At 47.9% G+C, this 15,814-nt stretch overlaps 1 protein-coding gene across 1 annotated transcript; it reads right to left on the bottom strand.

The window, feature by feature from the left end:
* Positions 1-29: 29 nt before the first annotated feature.
* On the bottom strand, positions 30-15,046 carry TRPV6 (transient receptor potential cation channel subfamily V member 6). Its single transcript, XM_004594340.4, has 15 exons — positions 14,645-15,046; positions 6,113-6,210; positions 5,875-5,997; positions 5,380-5,517; positions 4,922-5,020; positions 4,605-4,780; positions 4,012-4,158; positions 3,719-3,931; positions 3,362-3,448; positions 3,181-3,257; positions 2,777-2,942; positions 2,359-2,425; positions 1,819-2,087; positions 649-755; positions 30-320 (listed from the first exon to the last, which is right to left on the bottom strand). Exons 1-15 carry the CDS (start codon positions 14,770-14,772, stop codon positions 41-43), a joined length of 2,175 nt encoding a protein of 724 aa, XP_004594397.2. The 5' UTR covers positions 14,773-15,046; the 3' UTR covers positions 30-40.
* Positions 15,047-15,814: the final 768 nt, after the last annotated feature.

Here is a 15,814-nt window from a genome sequence, read left to right as displayed (position 1 = left end):
TTGTGGATTGTGTTTGGGGGCTCCCAGCAAGAGCTCACACTCAGATCTGGTACTCCCAGCCATCTTCATCTTCCAGAGCCCGGTTGATCACCCCCTGCAGGTCTCTCTTTAAAGCCCCCTGGCGAAGTTTTTCCCAGTTGGTACTGCTACGGGAGGAACTTCGAGACAACGAGGGCATAAGGAAGGACTGGTGGAGGCCCAGTGAGTGACCCAGTTCCATTTTTTCATCTGAGTCTTTGTCCAAGTCATCACTCGGGCTATGAAAGGCCTGTGCATAGCGCCGGATCCGATGCCGGTTTAGATCCTGCCTGTCTTCCACCCTGTGGGGATGCAAGAGGACTTGAGCAAGGCAGACCTGAGACAACACTTGTCCCCTATATCTCCCCTCCCCAGTCACCTGCATGAGCCTTTGTCCCTTCTCTGCAGCTAGTATAGCTCAAGGGATGCCAGTTCCCCACTAGGTACCAGGCTTCAGGAAGCAGCAGACCCTGAGTCCCCTGCCCAGTGGGTGTGTAAAGGGTTCCAGCTCAGCAGCAGCCGCTTGGTCAGGCTGAGTCATAGGGCTCCTTGGAGCAGGAGGCTGTCTGGGCAAAAGGACACTACCAAAAGGACTGCTCAGGGGATGCCCACTCACACGCTGTCACTTACCGCAGGAACCAGCGATCCCCCAGGCCATACTTGAGTCCACAGACCCCAGAGCGAGGCCACATGCAACGAGGCAACTTTCTCTCCAGCATCACCGTGGTGGCCACGACCTACATGTGAGAAAAAACAAGGGCAGACAGAGATGCGATAGGGTGAAGACCAAGAAATAAGCAGTGTTGACCAAGAAGAGGGGCAGGAGGGAGACAGTATGCCCAACAGAAGGAGAACCATTTAGCAACAGCAGGGAAGGTCAGGAACCCGTTGTGTCTCTAGGGATGACAAATGACACTCATGATCTAGGAAGCCCTCCTTGTAAGAAAGCCGTAGCAGAGCTTGAGCCCCACAAGTCATCACTTAATGATTTGGCCTCCATGGCCATGCCAGGGAAGAGGCAGGAGATAGGCACCTTCTCAAAGCATAACTGAGATGAGACCAAAGCAAACAGAAATAGGTCTTTGGGGCCCCGGGATAGTTTGACCCCATAGATATGGAAGTCACTTGCAAATATAAACATCTTACTGATAAATCTAATGCTAGTACATTTTCTTAGGAAACATCCTTTCCTGAGCAAAACCTTTCCATTGAGCCAGCTGAGTTTTTCTACTCTATTTTCTTCCTACCACACTTCTATGCCTTCCAGTTTGGAGAATTTCCATTTTTATTTTGCTGGAATTATTTTTGTGGAGATAAATTATTTTCTAAGCATATATTTAAAATGAGGATTTGATGCATCTCATGGTCTTTTACCCCTGCCATGATGATCTGCCTGAAGATAGCTTCTGCTATTACAGGAAGTTTTCATGGCATTATTTTTAACACATCTGATTTTTCTGGGTCAAATTTTACAGGTCTCACCATTGTCAAGGAGACTTAACATTCTGGTTGTTATTTGGGAACAAAATTCACTGGCTGTAGTCTTAGCCATCCTTAGTTTTATTTCATGTTGATTATTCTCAGAAATAAGGTTTTATGGTTTTAATTGTTGAGAAAAGTGTGAGGAATTCTTTCAGTGTTTCCAGTATTCTTCAGTACTATTTAAAATGCAACTCTTCCACACACTGCATTATGCCCAATCATGCAAAGTCAAAATATCCTGCTTCTTTGTGAGCTTGGACAGTTTGAGATGGGAAGGGGATGACATACATGCACCTTGCCAGCCACCAGAGGGCTCACCTGGGCCCTCCAGAGCTCATCCCTCTCGTGGGCCACTCGCCAGTGAGTGTCACCCATCATAGCGATCAACAGGTTGAGCATGAGCAGCGTGGCAATGATGGCGAAGGCGGCGTAGGTGATGCAGTACATGACAGGCAGGTCCACATCATAGTTGGCAGGGCCATCAATGACGGTGAGAAACAGCTCAAAGGTGCTGAAGAGTGCCATGAGGTAACTGTAGAAATGGCCCAACTCATCGGGGTCCTCTGTCTGGAAGATGATGTAGAAGGCTGCTCCACCCAAGGAGGAGAGGGTTACCATGGCAAGCATAGGGTGACCAACCCCCAATACTCCACACTGTGAGTTCCTATCTTTCCTTACATTTCTATGAGGCTCATCCTCCTGAAGAGTCACCTGCCTCAAACACTCCTGGCTTTCCGTCCCCTGGAGTAGCTATCTCATTGCCTTTCCTTTCTCCTACTATCAGCCAGAGGTCTTCTACATTCTGTAGAAGACCCTGACCCCTGCTTCCCACATCCCCACCAGGAACAGGTAATTTACCTGAAGCAAATCCAAAGATGACCACAGCCATCAGCCAGCAGAATCTCATCAGGTCACCAAAAATCATCTAGAGGGTAGAGGAGGCAGAGAGAACATCACACTTTCCTTCATCAATTGTCCCATTCAATGCCAATAGGTCTAACCTTGATAAGTTTAACAAATCCACCCTCTAGGACAGAGCTTGGCTAACCATGGTCTACAGGCCAAGTCTATATGCCTGTTTTGATATGGCCATTGAGGAAAGAATAATTTCTACATTTTCATAAGATTATTTACAATTTTAAAAAAAGAGTAAATAAAACAAAGACCATGTATGGCTCACAAAGCCTGAAATAGTTACAATGTAGAAATACTTTATAGATACAGGTGATCCTTGGTCTAGGACTTTTTTCTAGATAGCTCAAGGGGAGGCACTGACCTTCTGGATCATGATGGTGAAGGGGCCTAGCATCTGGAATCCTCGGGCAAAATACATGACATTGCACCAGCCCAGCACCAGGGCAAAAGACATGGGCACCACCTCCCCGTCTGTATTGGTGAGCCGCATGACCATGGTCATCAACACCATGAAGGCATAGGTGATGCTGGGGGGAGAGCAGGAAGCGGGCTGGTGAGAGGCAGACTGGAGTTAACCTGGAGACTGACAGCAGGAGTGGACCTGGGTCGGCACCCACACACTCAGACTCAGCCTTCAGACACTCAACATACAGGGTCACATGCGCATCACTAAAGACAGACCTCTGGAGTTAAGTTCTCTAGAGGTCTGGAGTTCAGAAAGTGGAATCCTGGCAGGGAAGGTATAGAGGTGAGAGGAAGACTCACATGAGGACATGGAATGGCCCCCCAAGGATGGTATGTCCAAAGAAGCGAGTGACCCCCAACCTGAAGATATCTGGAATCTGGAGAGAAGTCAGGGAGACACACACACAGGCACTTTGTAGACCAGAACTCAGGCTGGGTCCCTAGGGCAGGCAGCCTCTCCCTGGGTCCCAGTCACACTTACCTCCACTAGCAAGATGATCACAGCTCCCAAGATGGTCACCAGCTCCCCTGCCATGCGGACGTCATCTGCAGGGGTCAGGTAGGCTTCCTGAGGGTGAGGGTAAGGATGGACAAAGCACTCAGAGATCCCCAGCACTGAGGGCCACCAGCACCCACCCCTCCCCTGCCAGATTCTTTTAATGTATTATATTCTTAAACCACTCTTAGAGGAGAAGAGAGAATTTAGAGTAAATAAATATGAATTTTGTGATGCAGCCCAGGGAAGGAACATGGAAACAAAAACAGGAAAGTTATGGCAATCTGAGAGAGCAGAGACCAGAGGCTCATCCTGCTGATGCCCCACTCTTAGGATATCAACCTGAAGGAGCTTCTGCTGTAAGAGGGTGTTGTCCCTGGGGTTGGTGCGATTGCTGGTCCTGGGCTTCAGGGGACGGTAGATGCAACACATGGTGAAGCAGATGATGTACAACAGGTAGATGGCCCCCAGCATGCAGAAGTATGGCCGTCCATATCTCTTCCATTTAAGGCTCACCAGCTCCTTCACTGGTGTCTGGTCCAGGATCTGGCGAGCCTACAACAACAAGAGTAGTAAAAGTAGCTCCAGGAACCCAGCACCCTTCCCAGCCACCTTCTGCTGTGAAGACCTTGTACCTCCCGCTTCTTGGTGGTGACGATAAGTTCCAGCAGGGAGTGCTCATCCCCTGAGGAGTCGATCTCCGTAAGATCATAGAGAGTGGAAGTCAGCGGCCCATACGTCCACTGGATGTGCTTTCGCTTCTGCATCAGGTGTTGGAACATCTGAGGGGTGTTGGGGGGAGATGGGTCAGCAGCAGTGAGCAAAGGCAATGGCCACAGAGAGTGGATGGGGTCACCAGCACTACTGGAGAGGAGAGTGGCCTTTCACTTAACAACCTTTGTGAAGGGCAAGACAACCCTTTTCCTCCCATGACTCTGGCTATTACTTGGGAAGGAAAATGAGAGACCACAGGGATCCTGTTCTGGGGGCTATGACAGAAAAATGGGTCTTGGTAAATTATGCGATCCCAATTTGAGATTCAGATGAAGACTCAGGGCAGAGAAACTGGGCAAAAGAGAGAACAGCAGATGAAAGAAAAAAGTCCAATCTCAACTGAGAATGGGACATGAGCCTCAAGGATGTGTATTCATATCTGGTCCCTCCCAAGGCGAGCTAAGAAATATGAGGGTCCTTAGAGAACCACAACAGGGGTGGGGGTGTCCCTCACCACAGTGTTGCCCTCCACCCCTGCCAGCTTGAAGGGCGTGAGGCCCTCAAGATTGGGCACGAATTCCAGGGACTGCAGATGGTCACGGTGCTCATCATAGGACAGCAGCAGGTTGTACATCTGGCAGGCAAAGGTCTTGTTGGGTTGCAGGATGAGGATGTGTAGTACTGTGTTTCCTGGGAAGGACACGAGGGGACACTAACCTGAGTCCCTTGATGCCTCCCTCGGCTCCCTGGAGCCAGTCTATTCCTGCTCCTCCCACCATGCTGCTGCACCATGCTGCTGCACCATGTTAGCCTCCCCCACTCAGCTCTTACCCAGGGAATCCTGGGCCCGGATGTCAGCTCCATGTTCAATGAGCAGCCTCACGATCTCCTCATTGCCCACACAGGCAGCAAAGGACAAAGGGTGCTCCCCTAGGGATACACAGGGATCCATGGCAGGGGAGTGCAGGACAGGAGGGCTGGTGTCCCCTAAGCAACTGCCTCCCCTTTGTCACATCTCAGCTCAGGCTGGGCTGGGGACTGTCATCCAGCAGAAGCAGAGGAAGGGATGGTTCAGAGGGTCACAGGAGGAATCAGCCTCTAGCCTCATGTCCCTCCCCCTATATGACAGACGGAGCTGAGTCCTCCCTAACTCCATTGTCATTCTGCCCCTGCCCACCTGCCCACCTTCCCAACTTCCTTCCATCTCCCCACTTTGCCACCTTCCCACCTTCCTTCCATCTCCCCACCTTCCCACTTTCCCTTCCTCCCAGCCCATGCCTGGCTCTCACCATAGTAGATGAGATTGTGGGGACTGCGGCGGAAGGCAACACCTGTCGCTCTGGCAGAGACACAGGCCCCCCGGGCAAGCAGAGCACGCACCAGGTTCAGGTTCTGGTTCATGACAGCGATGTGCAGTGCGGTCTGACCTGACCCAGAGAGAGTTGTCAATCACAGGTCTATCCCTGAAATCTTGAAGGAGTCCTTCCCATTGTACCTATGCTCTTCTGCACCACAGCTTGGGACCAAAAGCAAGAATTGACAGACACTCAGGGATCCCAAGGCATCCAGCTGCTGCAGGCTCTAGGTCCCTGCCATTTCAATAGCCTGGTATTATAATCATGTGCAACCATGGCTGCCAAGGAAGCAGGAAGACTTCAGAGATGGGAATCGAGACTAAGGAGGTGCCAACTTGCTCCTCATTTTCCTCGAGCTGTGTGTCACAGAAAGAACTTTACATCAGCAACATGCCACCCTTCCTCTCCATACCAAGCCCTGGCTCTCACCTTCATAGAGTTCAGATGTCATGGGCTCAAAGACCAGATCGGGGGCAGCCTCCATCAGCACCAAGGCGGCTTCCAGGTTGTCATAGAGAGCTGCAATGTGAAGCGCCGTCTCCCCCAGGGCTCCTTTTGTTTACAGAGAGAAGGGTCATAGTTTTTGTGGGGCAGTAAGGTAGGGCACTACAGGTCCCAGGTCCTGTGAGGCTCAGGTAACCCTAGGGATTCATGCTGTTCTCCTTACCTCGCTGGTGCACTTCACAGGTGTCATACTTGAGCAGCTTGGTCAGGGCCTGGATATTGTTCTCTTTGGCAGCTAGAAGGAGAGGAGACTCCCAGATCCTGATAGAGAATGGGCCAGAGAAGACAGCAATCATAAGCCGACTCATTAGCAGAAGAAAGGTGGTGACTTTGCTCTGTTGTGCTTGCAATCATGCACTTTAGCCTCAGCGGACCTCGTGGTCTCTGATCCAGGCATATGAGACCATTGCAGTGCAGAGATCAACACATCTCTTTTCTGCTCATTTTGCTTGTGTAGGAAGGAACTGTCTGTGCCTGTATCCTGGCCCTCTGCATGCTAGGAGCACAGAAGACTGTGTGAATGGGCTATCTATGCACATTGGCTAAGGAAGGGTGCGGTTTGACTTAGGCATGCACTCGCCTCCCAACCGGTTTGCTTCTGGAGTGGTCCTGTTTAATGGTCACCAGGCGTCCTAAGATTGCCCTCCAGGATAAGCCTTGTTTTGCATGAACGAGGTGGACAAGGAATTCCTCCCTCATGTTTGTAAAGGAAGTCAATATGCAGAGGCAGCAAGTTTTCTCTTGTTGCGTGATGCTCTGCCTACTCCCACTTCTTAGCAGTCCTTTTGATCCCAGCACTTTCCTCCCAATGGCAAAGTTAAGACTAATTCCAAAAGCCATAATGTCCCAGGAGAAAAACCTGGCAGCCTGGCCCCAGGCTTCTCTTCCACCTGGTTGCTCAGGTATTTTCATTCTCGGTTCTGTCTCTCTCTCTCTCTCTCTCTCTCTCTCTCTCTCTCTCTCTCTCTGTCTCTCTCTCTCTCTTCTTTTTCATACATTACCCTCTACAGCTTTCTTTAACATATCATGTCCCATCTTCCTATATGCATGATACTTCTAAAGATTTACATCAAGTCACAAGTCAGTTACAGAGCACTGAAATATGCACAAAATTGAAACATTATGACATAATGGGTTATAAAGTTAGATTATTGTCATCACTCTAACACTTGCAAGAAATGTAAACTCTTAGCCCCCACCATTTCAACCAGGTACATCAGAACCTGCTATTCAAAAAGGTTCCCCGCCAGCTCTTGGGCATGCTCAGGTTGAGAAATATTGTTCAAGCCAGTTGTCACTTACTGTGGTTCCTGCGTGTGAAACACCTCAGATAACATATCCAAGGCAAGCTTGGGAATGTCCACATTTAAGCAGTGCACATTAAAGCTTGAGAAACAATGTTCTTCCTCATGCTCAGACCAGCTGTGTCCAAGGCCCTGGGTGCCATGGCATTTCAGCTATTAACACTTTGAAGGAATAAATTTTGTCTAACAATGGCAGGTGCCTTGTTGAAACAGGCGACTGATGAGAGGATTCATCCACTGAAATTCATGTGACTCTGACTGCTCTCATTCTACACTCTGATTCTTTTCAGGTTTATTTTGCTTCAAACTCATAGATTCATTTTTAAAAAGCTGTTCCCTGGTCCCTAAATCAGATTAAGCTAGTTCCTAAGTCTCCCCTTGCTTATTACATGTTTCTCATTTATTTTAGGCAAAATCATCTTCAATTCCCTGGATCCTCTCTCATAATGAAGAGATTATCATCTCTTACTCTTACAACATAGTAAAAATCTTTTAAAATCAGAATGTATCCCAAGTAAGAGACTTGGTTCCCTTTGGTTGAATTTTTTCCCAGCCTGGAGCCATTTGGTCTTTTCAGGGGAGTATATGAACTGACACTATTTATCTATGGATGGCCAATTACGTGACATGCCAGAAGTCATAGACAGGGACATACAACCTCCTGAACTCCTGTGAATGCTGGCAATGGCAAGAAATACATTGCAAGTGGGAGAGAGATGAAGGAGGAGAAATGAGTCGCCCAGGCCCTGGGGCGGCCCCAGAGCAGCCCCATTCTCCCCTGAAGGCCTCATGGGCAGCCTTTACCAAATCCACAAAGTGAAGTTCTCCTTGCCTTCAGTATTTTCTTTTTCTCTCCCAAGACTTATCCATTCATGGCTTTATTCTGTAGCCCCAGATTAGTAAAATAGTCTCCTAATTTCTTTCCCTGTATCCCATCAACCCCCTACCCCACACCAGCCTTTCCCTCTGGCTGCTACCAAGATAATCTAAGAGACAAATACAACTACAGCTCACAGAAGTCCGAGGGGTCCTGCAATGCTCAATGACAGGAACACAGAGGTTCTTTACGTCCTTTGTGCAACTATTTTTCCACCCTCTGTTCCTCCTACACACTGCTTCCAGCGGCCTCTCGGTCTCACCGCATGCCTCAGCCCTTCAGTGCGTACACCCTACGCCTGTGCCCACAGGGCTCCTTCCTCCTAGAATCCAACTCACCCACTTCACCACTGTTCATTGTCTGCATAGCACACCCATACTGAGCAACACCAAGGGACTCCTAAATGTGCACAGAAAAACAACAACAACAACAAAATGGAATTAAAAGCTTAAGTTTATTTTGGTGCAAAAACCTTTAAATATGTACAGGATTTTTTCATCAAACACATTTTTCCATGTATTATGAAAAACATTTGCCCCCTAAACTTGTAGCACCAAAATAAACTCATTTTAAACTCTATTTTCCCACAAACATTTTGAAGCATCCATGCTTTACACGGACTAGAAATTCACTCCTGCTGGCTTGAGGAACGATGAAGCAGCGGCACGGCTGAAAGGTGGCTTGGCTTTCCTGTCTTTCATCATTATCTCCATCAGCCACCCACCAAACCAACGTTAAGCAAATGTATAAGCTAAGTGAAAAATAGTATGTTTGGCATGCAAACACAGCTGCAAAACAAGTGTTCGGCAGCCTCTTTACCACCACCATCAACACTTCTACAACTGCCCATTCCCCTCCTGCACAGAGCTTCTGGGGCTGATGCTAACGCTACAGTCACACAACACACATACTAACATCTACCACACTCACACACAACACACACACTCTACTCACACAACACAAGCATATTCACAAATGCCACACACATCACATTCATCACGGACTCACACATACAACACACTCACCATATTCACACATATCGCACATACTACACTCACACACAGCACACACTTCACACACAATACACAGACAACACTCACACAGCACACATCACATTCACCATACAAAACACACAATATACTCACACACAACATACATACACTACTTGTACAACATACACAATATGTACACCACACTCCCATACTGTTCTCACACAGAACACATTTCCCACACTCACACACGTCATATTTACCCCACAAAGCACAATACACACACCATACACACCACACTCACATAAACACACTCATTATAACACACTCATACATAATACACAATATATACACTATACAAATACACATATCTATACAATACAGATATCCTAACATTACACACAGATAACACACACCTCAAATACAACACAAACCACACACATTCCAGGAAATGTTTTGTTCTCTCCCTTGGTCTTACTTTTATTTCAGCACTTTGCACTGTGTTGTAATGTGTATCTGTCTTTTGTTTTGCACTAGAGGGTCAAAGATTTCCCTTTCAGTCCCTACGTACCTCTGAAATCTGTGAATATCCCCTATAAGCTTCCATTTGCTGCTGTGTGCTCCTTTCCTTGTTTCTGTGGAAGCCGAGGGAGCCTGCAGAGGACAAAGGCCTAGTGATCTAATGTCAGACTTAGGGATTTCATGTTTATCAAGCAAAAATAAGATGTCCAGTTAAATGTACATTTTAGAGAGATAACATTTTTTTAGTGTAAATATACCCCATGAGGGATACTAACAACTTACTCATTACCGGAAGTACAGATTGAACTGGGTATCTTGTATCTTATCTGGTAGCATAGTCAGATTGTGTCATGGGTCAAGTACCACCTATGACTCAATCCAATGAGATTTTTAGAGAACTAGCCTCCCCTGCTTTTGGACTCCAGAATCTGGGAACTGGGGATTGGGCTATGGAATGCACTGTTAGGATTAGCAGAGCTATGACATGCAATAATATAGTGGGACCACAAAGGGACAGCAGAGAAAGCCCTAGCTCATGTTCTCAGCTGTAAGGTAGATAGAGCAGCTAGCCAAAGACTCTTCACTTGGGGATATGACTGGTTTTGCCAACAGCAGCCCTTCACAGGAGTTTGGGCCCTCTATGAGATGCGGAGGGTGGTGGAGGATGTTGGCTTCTGAGGATACAAGGCAGAGCCTCCTCTGACATCCTACACAGAATAGCCTGCCATTAATAAGAATTAGTCTGCTAAACTGCCAGTCATGTGAAGGTGGGGAAACATTGGGTTAGGGGTACAATTCTTCATAAATACTTTGGAAAAAAGATTCTTCATACTAGCAAGAATTAGAAGTTCTCATTACCTAAAACTGTTTTCTAACAGATCATTAAATTCTCAACAAAGGAGAAGCAAAAAGGTGAAGAGTTTTAAGCTCCTGCTGATTAAGTAGCAAGAAGAAATTACAGAGCAAATCTAAAATTATAACTATATAGATGGCCTTTCTGGATTTGGGCTTTGATTTTTCCTGGATAATTAATCATGAAATTGAATAATTTAGTTCAATATTCCATTGGTAGTTATCCAACTATAGGTTTCCTGGCACAAAAACCAACACATCTTTTGTTTAGTAAACAGACCAACAATCTTCCCCTTCAGGGTCCTCTCTGCACCACCAAGTGTGGGTCCCTGATTCTCTTCCTTTCTGTGCGTCCCCGACCCCTCCTCTGCTTTTTGGTTTTCAGGGTTATGTCTGCCTGTGTGTGCCATGTGTGACAGAGCTCAGTTATGTTTTGGTTGCTGGGAAACCAGGCAGAATTAAAAGAGCCTTTGGGGAAGTTCAAATATGGACTTTAAGGCTAGAAGGTCCCTAAAAATTGAGTCCAATCTGTTCACAACAGAAAGAGGCCTGTTGCTCTAGAGTAACTTGTTCAGGCCAAGTCAGAGGCAAAGCCTTGAAGAGTGCCCCGATGGCCACTTCTCTGTCCCCACGCACTGTGTTAATCAGAGCTGGAAGCAGAATTAGAGAAGACCTTGAGGACATGGTTGGGAATTTACAGTGTCTCATCAAGTCTCAGACTCATGTGCACTGTGGATGGGGTTGGGATTGGTACACTTGGAATACACATTCCTGAGTGGGTACATTTCTGTAAGAGAAAGTTCACAGCCTCCCTGTCTTCAACACTGTAGGAGTTTGCCATTTTATTGATTTTTAGAACTGTGTACCACAGCAACTCCATTTGTTCTATGCGTTTTTCATTTTCCAAAGCAACATCTCACTTAGGATCACTTTTGCTCCTCACAAGCTGCAATCTGGGCAGTATAGTTCTCCCATTTTTCAGAAAAGAAAACTAAGGTAGCATGCCCCAATGATTACCAAGATTGCAGAGTTAAAGACACAATGCTGGGCCAAGAACACTGCCCCGGGCTCTTACAACTAAATTATGTGGTTCTTCTAGTTTTATGGCTCCTCCAGATCTCTCTCTGGGCTGCGGGGTAGGGTGAGAGCAGTGACCACAGATGAGGGAAAGATCAGTCATGTGTGGGGAAGAGACAGACATCGACGCTGTGGGTCACCTCCCTCCGGCTCAGGTTCCTGGCGAGGTGATGAGGAAGCAAAAGCCACAAGGAAGAGAATCCATAGACACTCGCCTTTCTAACAGTCATAGCTCCTTTTATGCACATAAGTAGACCCATGTGTGTAGAAGTGGTGATCTTCATGTGCGTCTTCTGAAAAGGGAGCGTGCAATCTACTAAAGAGTACTGGGGTTTACTTTTAAGATGTTTCAATTTACATGTACCCACACAGTTACCTACCTAGCCTTAGGACTATCTCCATCAGGCATTGCCTGCCTTCCAAATTGCTCTTGGGCAGAGAAAGTGTGTGCCTGGAGGAGGAGGAGCTAGGCGAGTCAGGTTCAGCAACCCCTAAGAAGCTGTACAGCAAACCTCACACCAGCCAACAACAGGCACTTCAGCTTCCTCCTCTCTGCTCCCACAACTCATGTCTATAACCTTTTTGTGACATTCATCAAACTTACCTTTTGCTCAGAAATGTTGCCCCTGATAGTTCTCTGTGTGTGTGTGTGTGTGGCTGGGGCAGGAGTGGGTTTCAGGACCACCCTGCCCCCAAGAATATAAAAATCCACAGATGCTCAAGTTCTCTCTACAAAAGACATAGTATTTGTATTGAAGTCACACACATTCTCCTGCAAAGTTTAAATCATATATAGATTACATATAGTACCTAATGAAGTGTCAATGCTATACAAACCGCTGATATGCTATATTGTTTAGGAAATTGCAACAAGAAGAAAAAGGCACACATGTTCAGCACAGACACAGCTGTACCAGGCCTAACCACATTGTGTGTATCGGAAAACAATGAGATATTTATTGTTTAGCCTTTCCATCCCCAACTGATTGCATCAGAGTGTCACCTACTTGTGTGTATTGGTGGGTTGGGCCATCAGAATTTGAGCCCCTGGAGAGAGAGAATGTGTCATATTCACTTCTGAAAACAGCAGAGCAGTGGCTTATGCTCAGTGAATGCTTAACACACTGAATATCAGGAAATGAGAAATTACAAGCCTGCGGGAGAGATGATCTGGAAGAAAGCAAGAGAGTTCAGCCTGGATCTCAACAATATGGATTCAAGCAGACGGGGCTGCATGACTCAGACCAAAGAAAATTTGCCACAGAGAGGAATGTTGGGTTCTCCCTGAATCCTTTCTTTCTCCCACCTCCATGTCATGGAGTCCCAACCCACCTCACTCCAAAGCCCTCCAATGGCTTTGCCATTTGCTTTGTGCTGTGGGCCTTCCCTGTTCCTCTGGGGATAACAGGATCTACCTGCCCCAAGTGAGCTGTTGTTGGGACTGGATGACGGTAACCAATGGCGCACCAGCTCCTCTCACTTGTCCACATTATTCTTATTGACGTGGTCACCCCACATCTATGCAATTGTCTGAGTGCTTTCCCTTCATCTGGTGGGTGGCGCAGACCGAGAGAGTCCCCTCCAGGGCAATATCAGCATCTTCAGGGAAAACCCCACGCAAAGAGGAGCTGAAGAAGAGGCTAAAGAAATATGGGAGCAGGTGGGAAGAAAAGAGAATGAGGGAGCCTTAAGCCCTCCAAGCCCAGGGCTGCAGAAGGGGGCTAATGGAGAGGCTTGGCAAGACATGAGTGCACACCTGCTCTAACCTGGGCCCTTCACTCTGTCCATACCTCACAGCAGGCCTTGGGGAACCTCCTTGGCCCTCCCAAACCCCAGGCCTTTGTGTTCTGCACCTAGTTGCCCCCAGCCCCACAGTCCTGAGTGGGAAGTGGATGTGTGGGACCAGTGATGACCTATCTTCAAACAACAGTGCCATTCTATTTCCCCAAGATGTCATCAAGCAGACATGTGCCCCAGCCCTGACTCTCTGGCCTGGGGGGAGAGAAGTGGGTGACTGGCGTAAGAGACAGGAAGCCAGGACTCGCAGGCCAGGAGCACATGCCTAGCCCAGAATCCTTGAACGAAAGGAAAAACTCTAGGGCCCCTGGCAGCCTCCAGGACAGTCTAAGACAGGCCCCTGTTTCATGAGATGGAGAAAAACCATAAGACACAACAACATGAGGCTTTGCTCCGGAAACTGATAATGCCAACTGCCTGCTTACAGAATGTCCCCCAAGGGCAGGAGATCCTTCCAGGGTGCTGCAGCTGCAACAGGAAGCCAACTAGAGACCAGGAATGGAAAACCACAGGTAGATAGTCTTGCTTTCTCTTTCTCTCCTGTCCCTCACCACAAGCTGCCATCATATGTGTTTAGGAAGTTTTCAAGATCCTGGAAGCAACAAGGGGGATTTGCTCCAAGTCTCCAACCTGACAGAGTGGTTGAGCATTGGTCCTTAGCACATGTGGCATTTGGCATCTAGTACCCATGCCACCTCCCACCAGCAGAAAGGAGCAAACTGATTTTCTAGGACCGAGTTTTGTTGGTCTTCATACTCCTCCTAGAACCTCTCATGTATTTCAGCCTTGTCAATGTCTGATGAGATAAATGCGCAAAAATGGAGACTATTTTCACATCCTTTATTAATCTGTGATTGCTGATGTCACAGTTCTTGGGGTCATTCATTCATTTCCACATAACAACGTACACACACTAGGGGTTTCTGCTTCGGAGACTGTTGTAGGCACACAGAGTAGAGATAGCTAAGGCATTGTTACCACCCCTGCCAGCACCACCAGCATTTGGTGGTGGTGGGTGGCCTGCAGAATTGAATGGAACGTTAAAGTCAGTCAGCACCTGTTCCCATCCCCACCCCTCCACCCCTACCTCCCTGCCCCTACCTGGGAGCTGGGTTACTAGACCCACAGGCCAACACCTTGGAGACAAAAAAAAACTCTGCTACCAAGGGGCCCACACAGCTCTAGGAGCACAGTCTGTCCAGCCAAGCAAAGATGGGGGGCTAGTAGGGAAAAGGTAGAGGGAGTAAAGCCTGAGTACAAAGTTGAAGCAGACTCACCTCTTTTGCTGCAGCAGGTTCTGCTCATCTCGGCTCTGAACCCATGACTCCTGTCTCTGGAACCATCGGCACAACTTTCTCTGTAGACTGAGAATTAACCCCTTCTCCTTGGGCAGCGACAACCCCATGGAATGGAGGGCCAACTCCTTGGGGGGCTGAGGCCAGACTTTGTCTGAGTCTAGCTTTGGGGTTACATCAGCCCCCCGGAGGGCTGGCCTTTCCTCTCCCTGTAGAGGCCCCGTTTCTTCCTACTTCTGTGCCAGGCCCTGCAGGTCTGTCTGTGACTGCCCCCTTCCCTCTGGAGAGGGCTCTGAGTTTGTTACACTTGGCTGAACCAGGACTCTGCTGGGCTTGTCTTGTCCCTCCGGAGCTCCAGCTGGGAGTGAGCAGGAGCTAGACACTCCCTCTCGTCCCAAATTACCTGAGATTTAAAGAGACAGGCCCTTCAGACCTGCCAGGGGAAGCATGACGTCAACTCCAACTCCCTTTCCACCCCAGTCTCTCTCCCAACCCTCAGGTCAGTCACTGCAGGGGAGACCTTCAAAGACATTAGAGAGCTCTCCTGGACTTTGGGACAACCTGTGACCTTTTCCGGGAAAGATCTGAATGGTCAGGATCAAGACACCTAGCAGGGAGGGGGAGGAATCCCAGCAGGTCCCCACAGGGTTTGAGGTTCCCCAGAAGTCAGCCCCACTTTCTCACTGTGGCTCTTCTGCCTCCTCCTCCTTCATGTTCTGAAATACCCCCCCGCCAGCCCCCACATCCTGGAAATCTGAGTCTCCATTTCTCCAATTTCATCTCTTGCCTGGACAAAAAAAGGCACACAAATAGCCTAGGTTCTTTGTGCCCACCCAATTGCCTCTCTGTGGCCATTCCCTCCCCTAGGAAACTCTTCCCAATTTTGTCGATGTAAAAATTTTAGGCTTTGCAAGTCAAATGCCATCTCTGATGTGCATCCTGATTTGTTTTTGTTTTTGTTTTCTTATAGTCCTGAGCACCTCAACCAGGGCATAACATTTAATTGTGGGGAGACCCTGTTCTGGTAACCTAGAGAGATCCCTAGCCCCCAACACCACATATACACCTATGTAGTGGATTGCCAGATACAACACAATTAAAACTGAACTTTGGATACACAACGAAGAGTTTGTTTTTTTAGTAAGAATAAGC

The sequence above is a fragment of the Ochotona princeps genome, chromosome 25 (genome assembly GCF_030435755.1).
Source record: "Ochotona princeps isolate mOchPri1 chromosome 25, mOchPri1.hap1, whole genome shotgun sequence".
In the NCBI taxonomy this organism is placed as follows: domain Eukaryota; kingdom Metazoa; phylum Chordata; class Mammalia; order Lagomorpha; family Ochotonidae; genus Ochotona; species Ochotona princeps.
Note: the sequence above shows the minus strand (reverse complement) of the source record. Positions and strands in the feature narration are given on the sequence as shown.

Coding starts and splice junctions, on each gene's coding strand:
- TRPV6 (XM_004594340.4), bottom strand. CDS start 14,772: ATGGGGTTGTCGCTGCCCAAGGAGAAGGGGTTAATTCTCAGTCTACAG. Junction 5,998..6,112: donor CTGTGAAGTGCACCAGCGAG/GTAAGGAGAACA, acceptor TGTAAACAAAAG/GAGCCCTGGGGGAGACGGCG. Junction 756..1,818: donor ATGAGCTCTGGAGGGCCCAG/GTGAGCCCTCTG, acceptor TCTCACATGTAG/GTCGTGGCCACCACGGTGAT.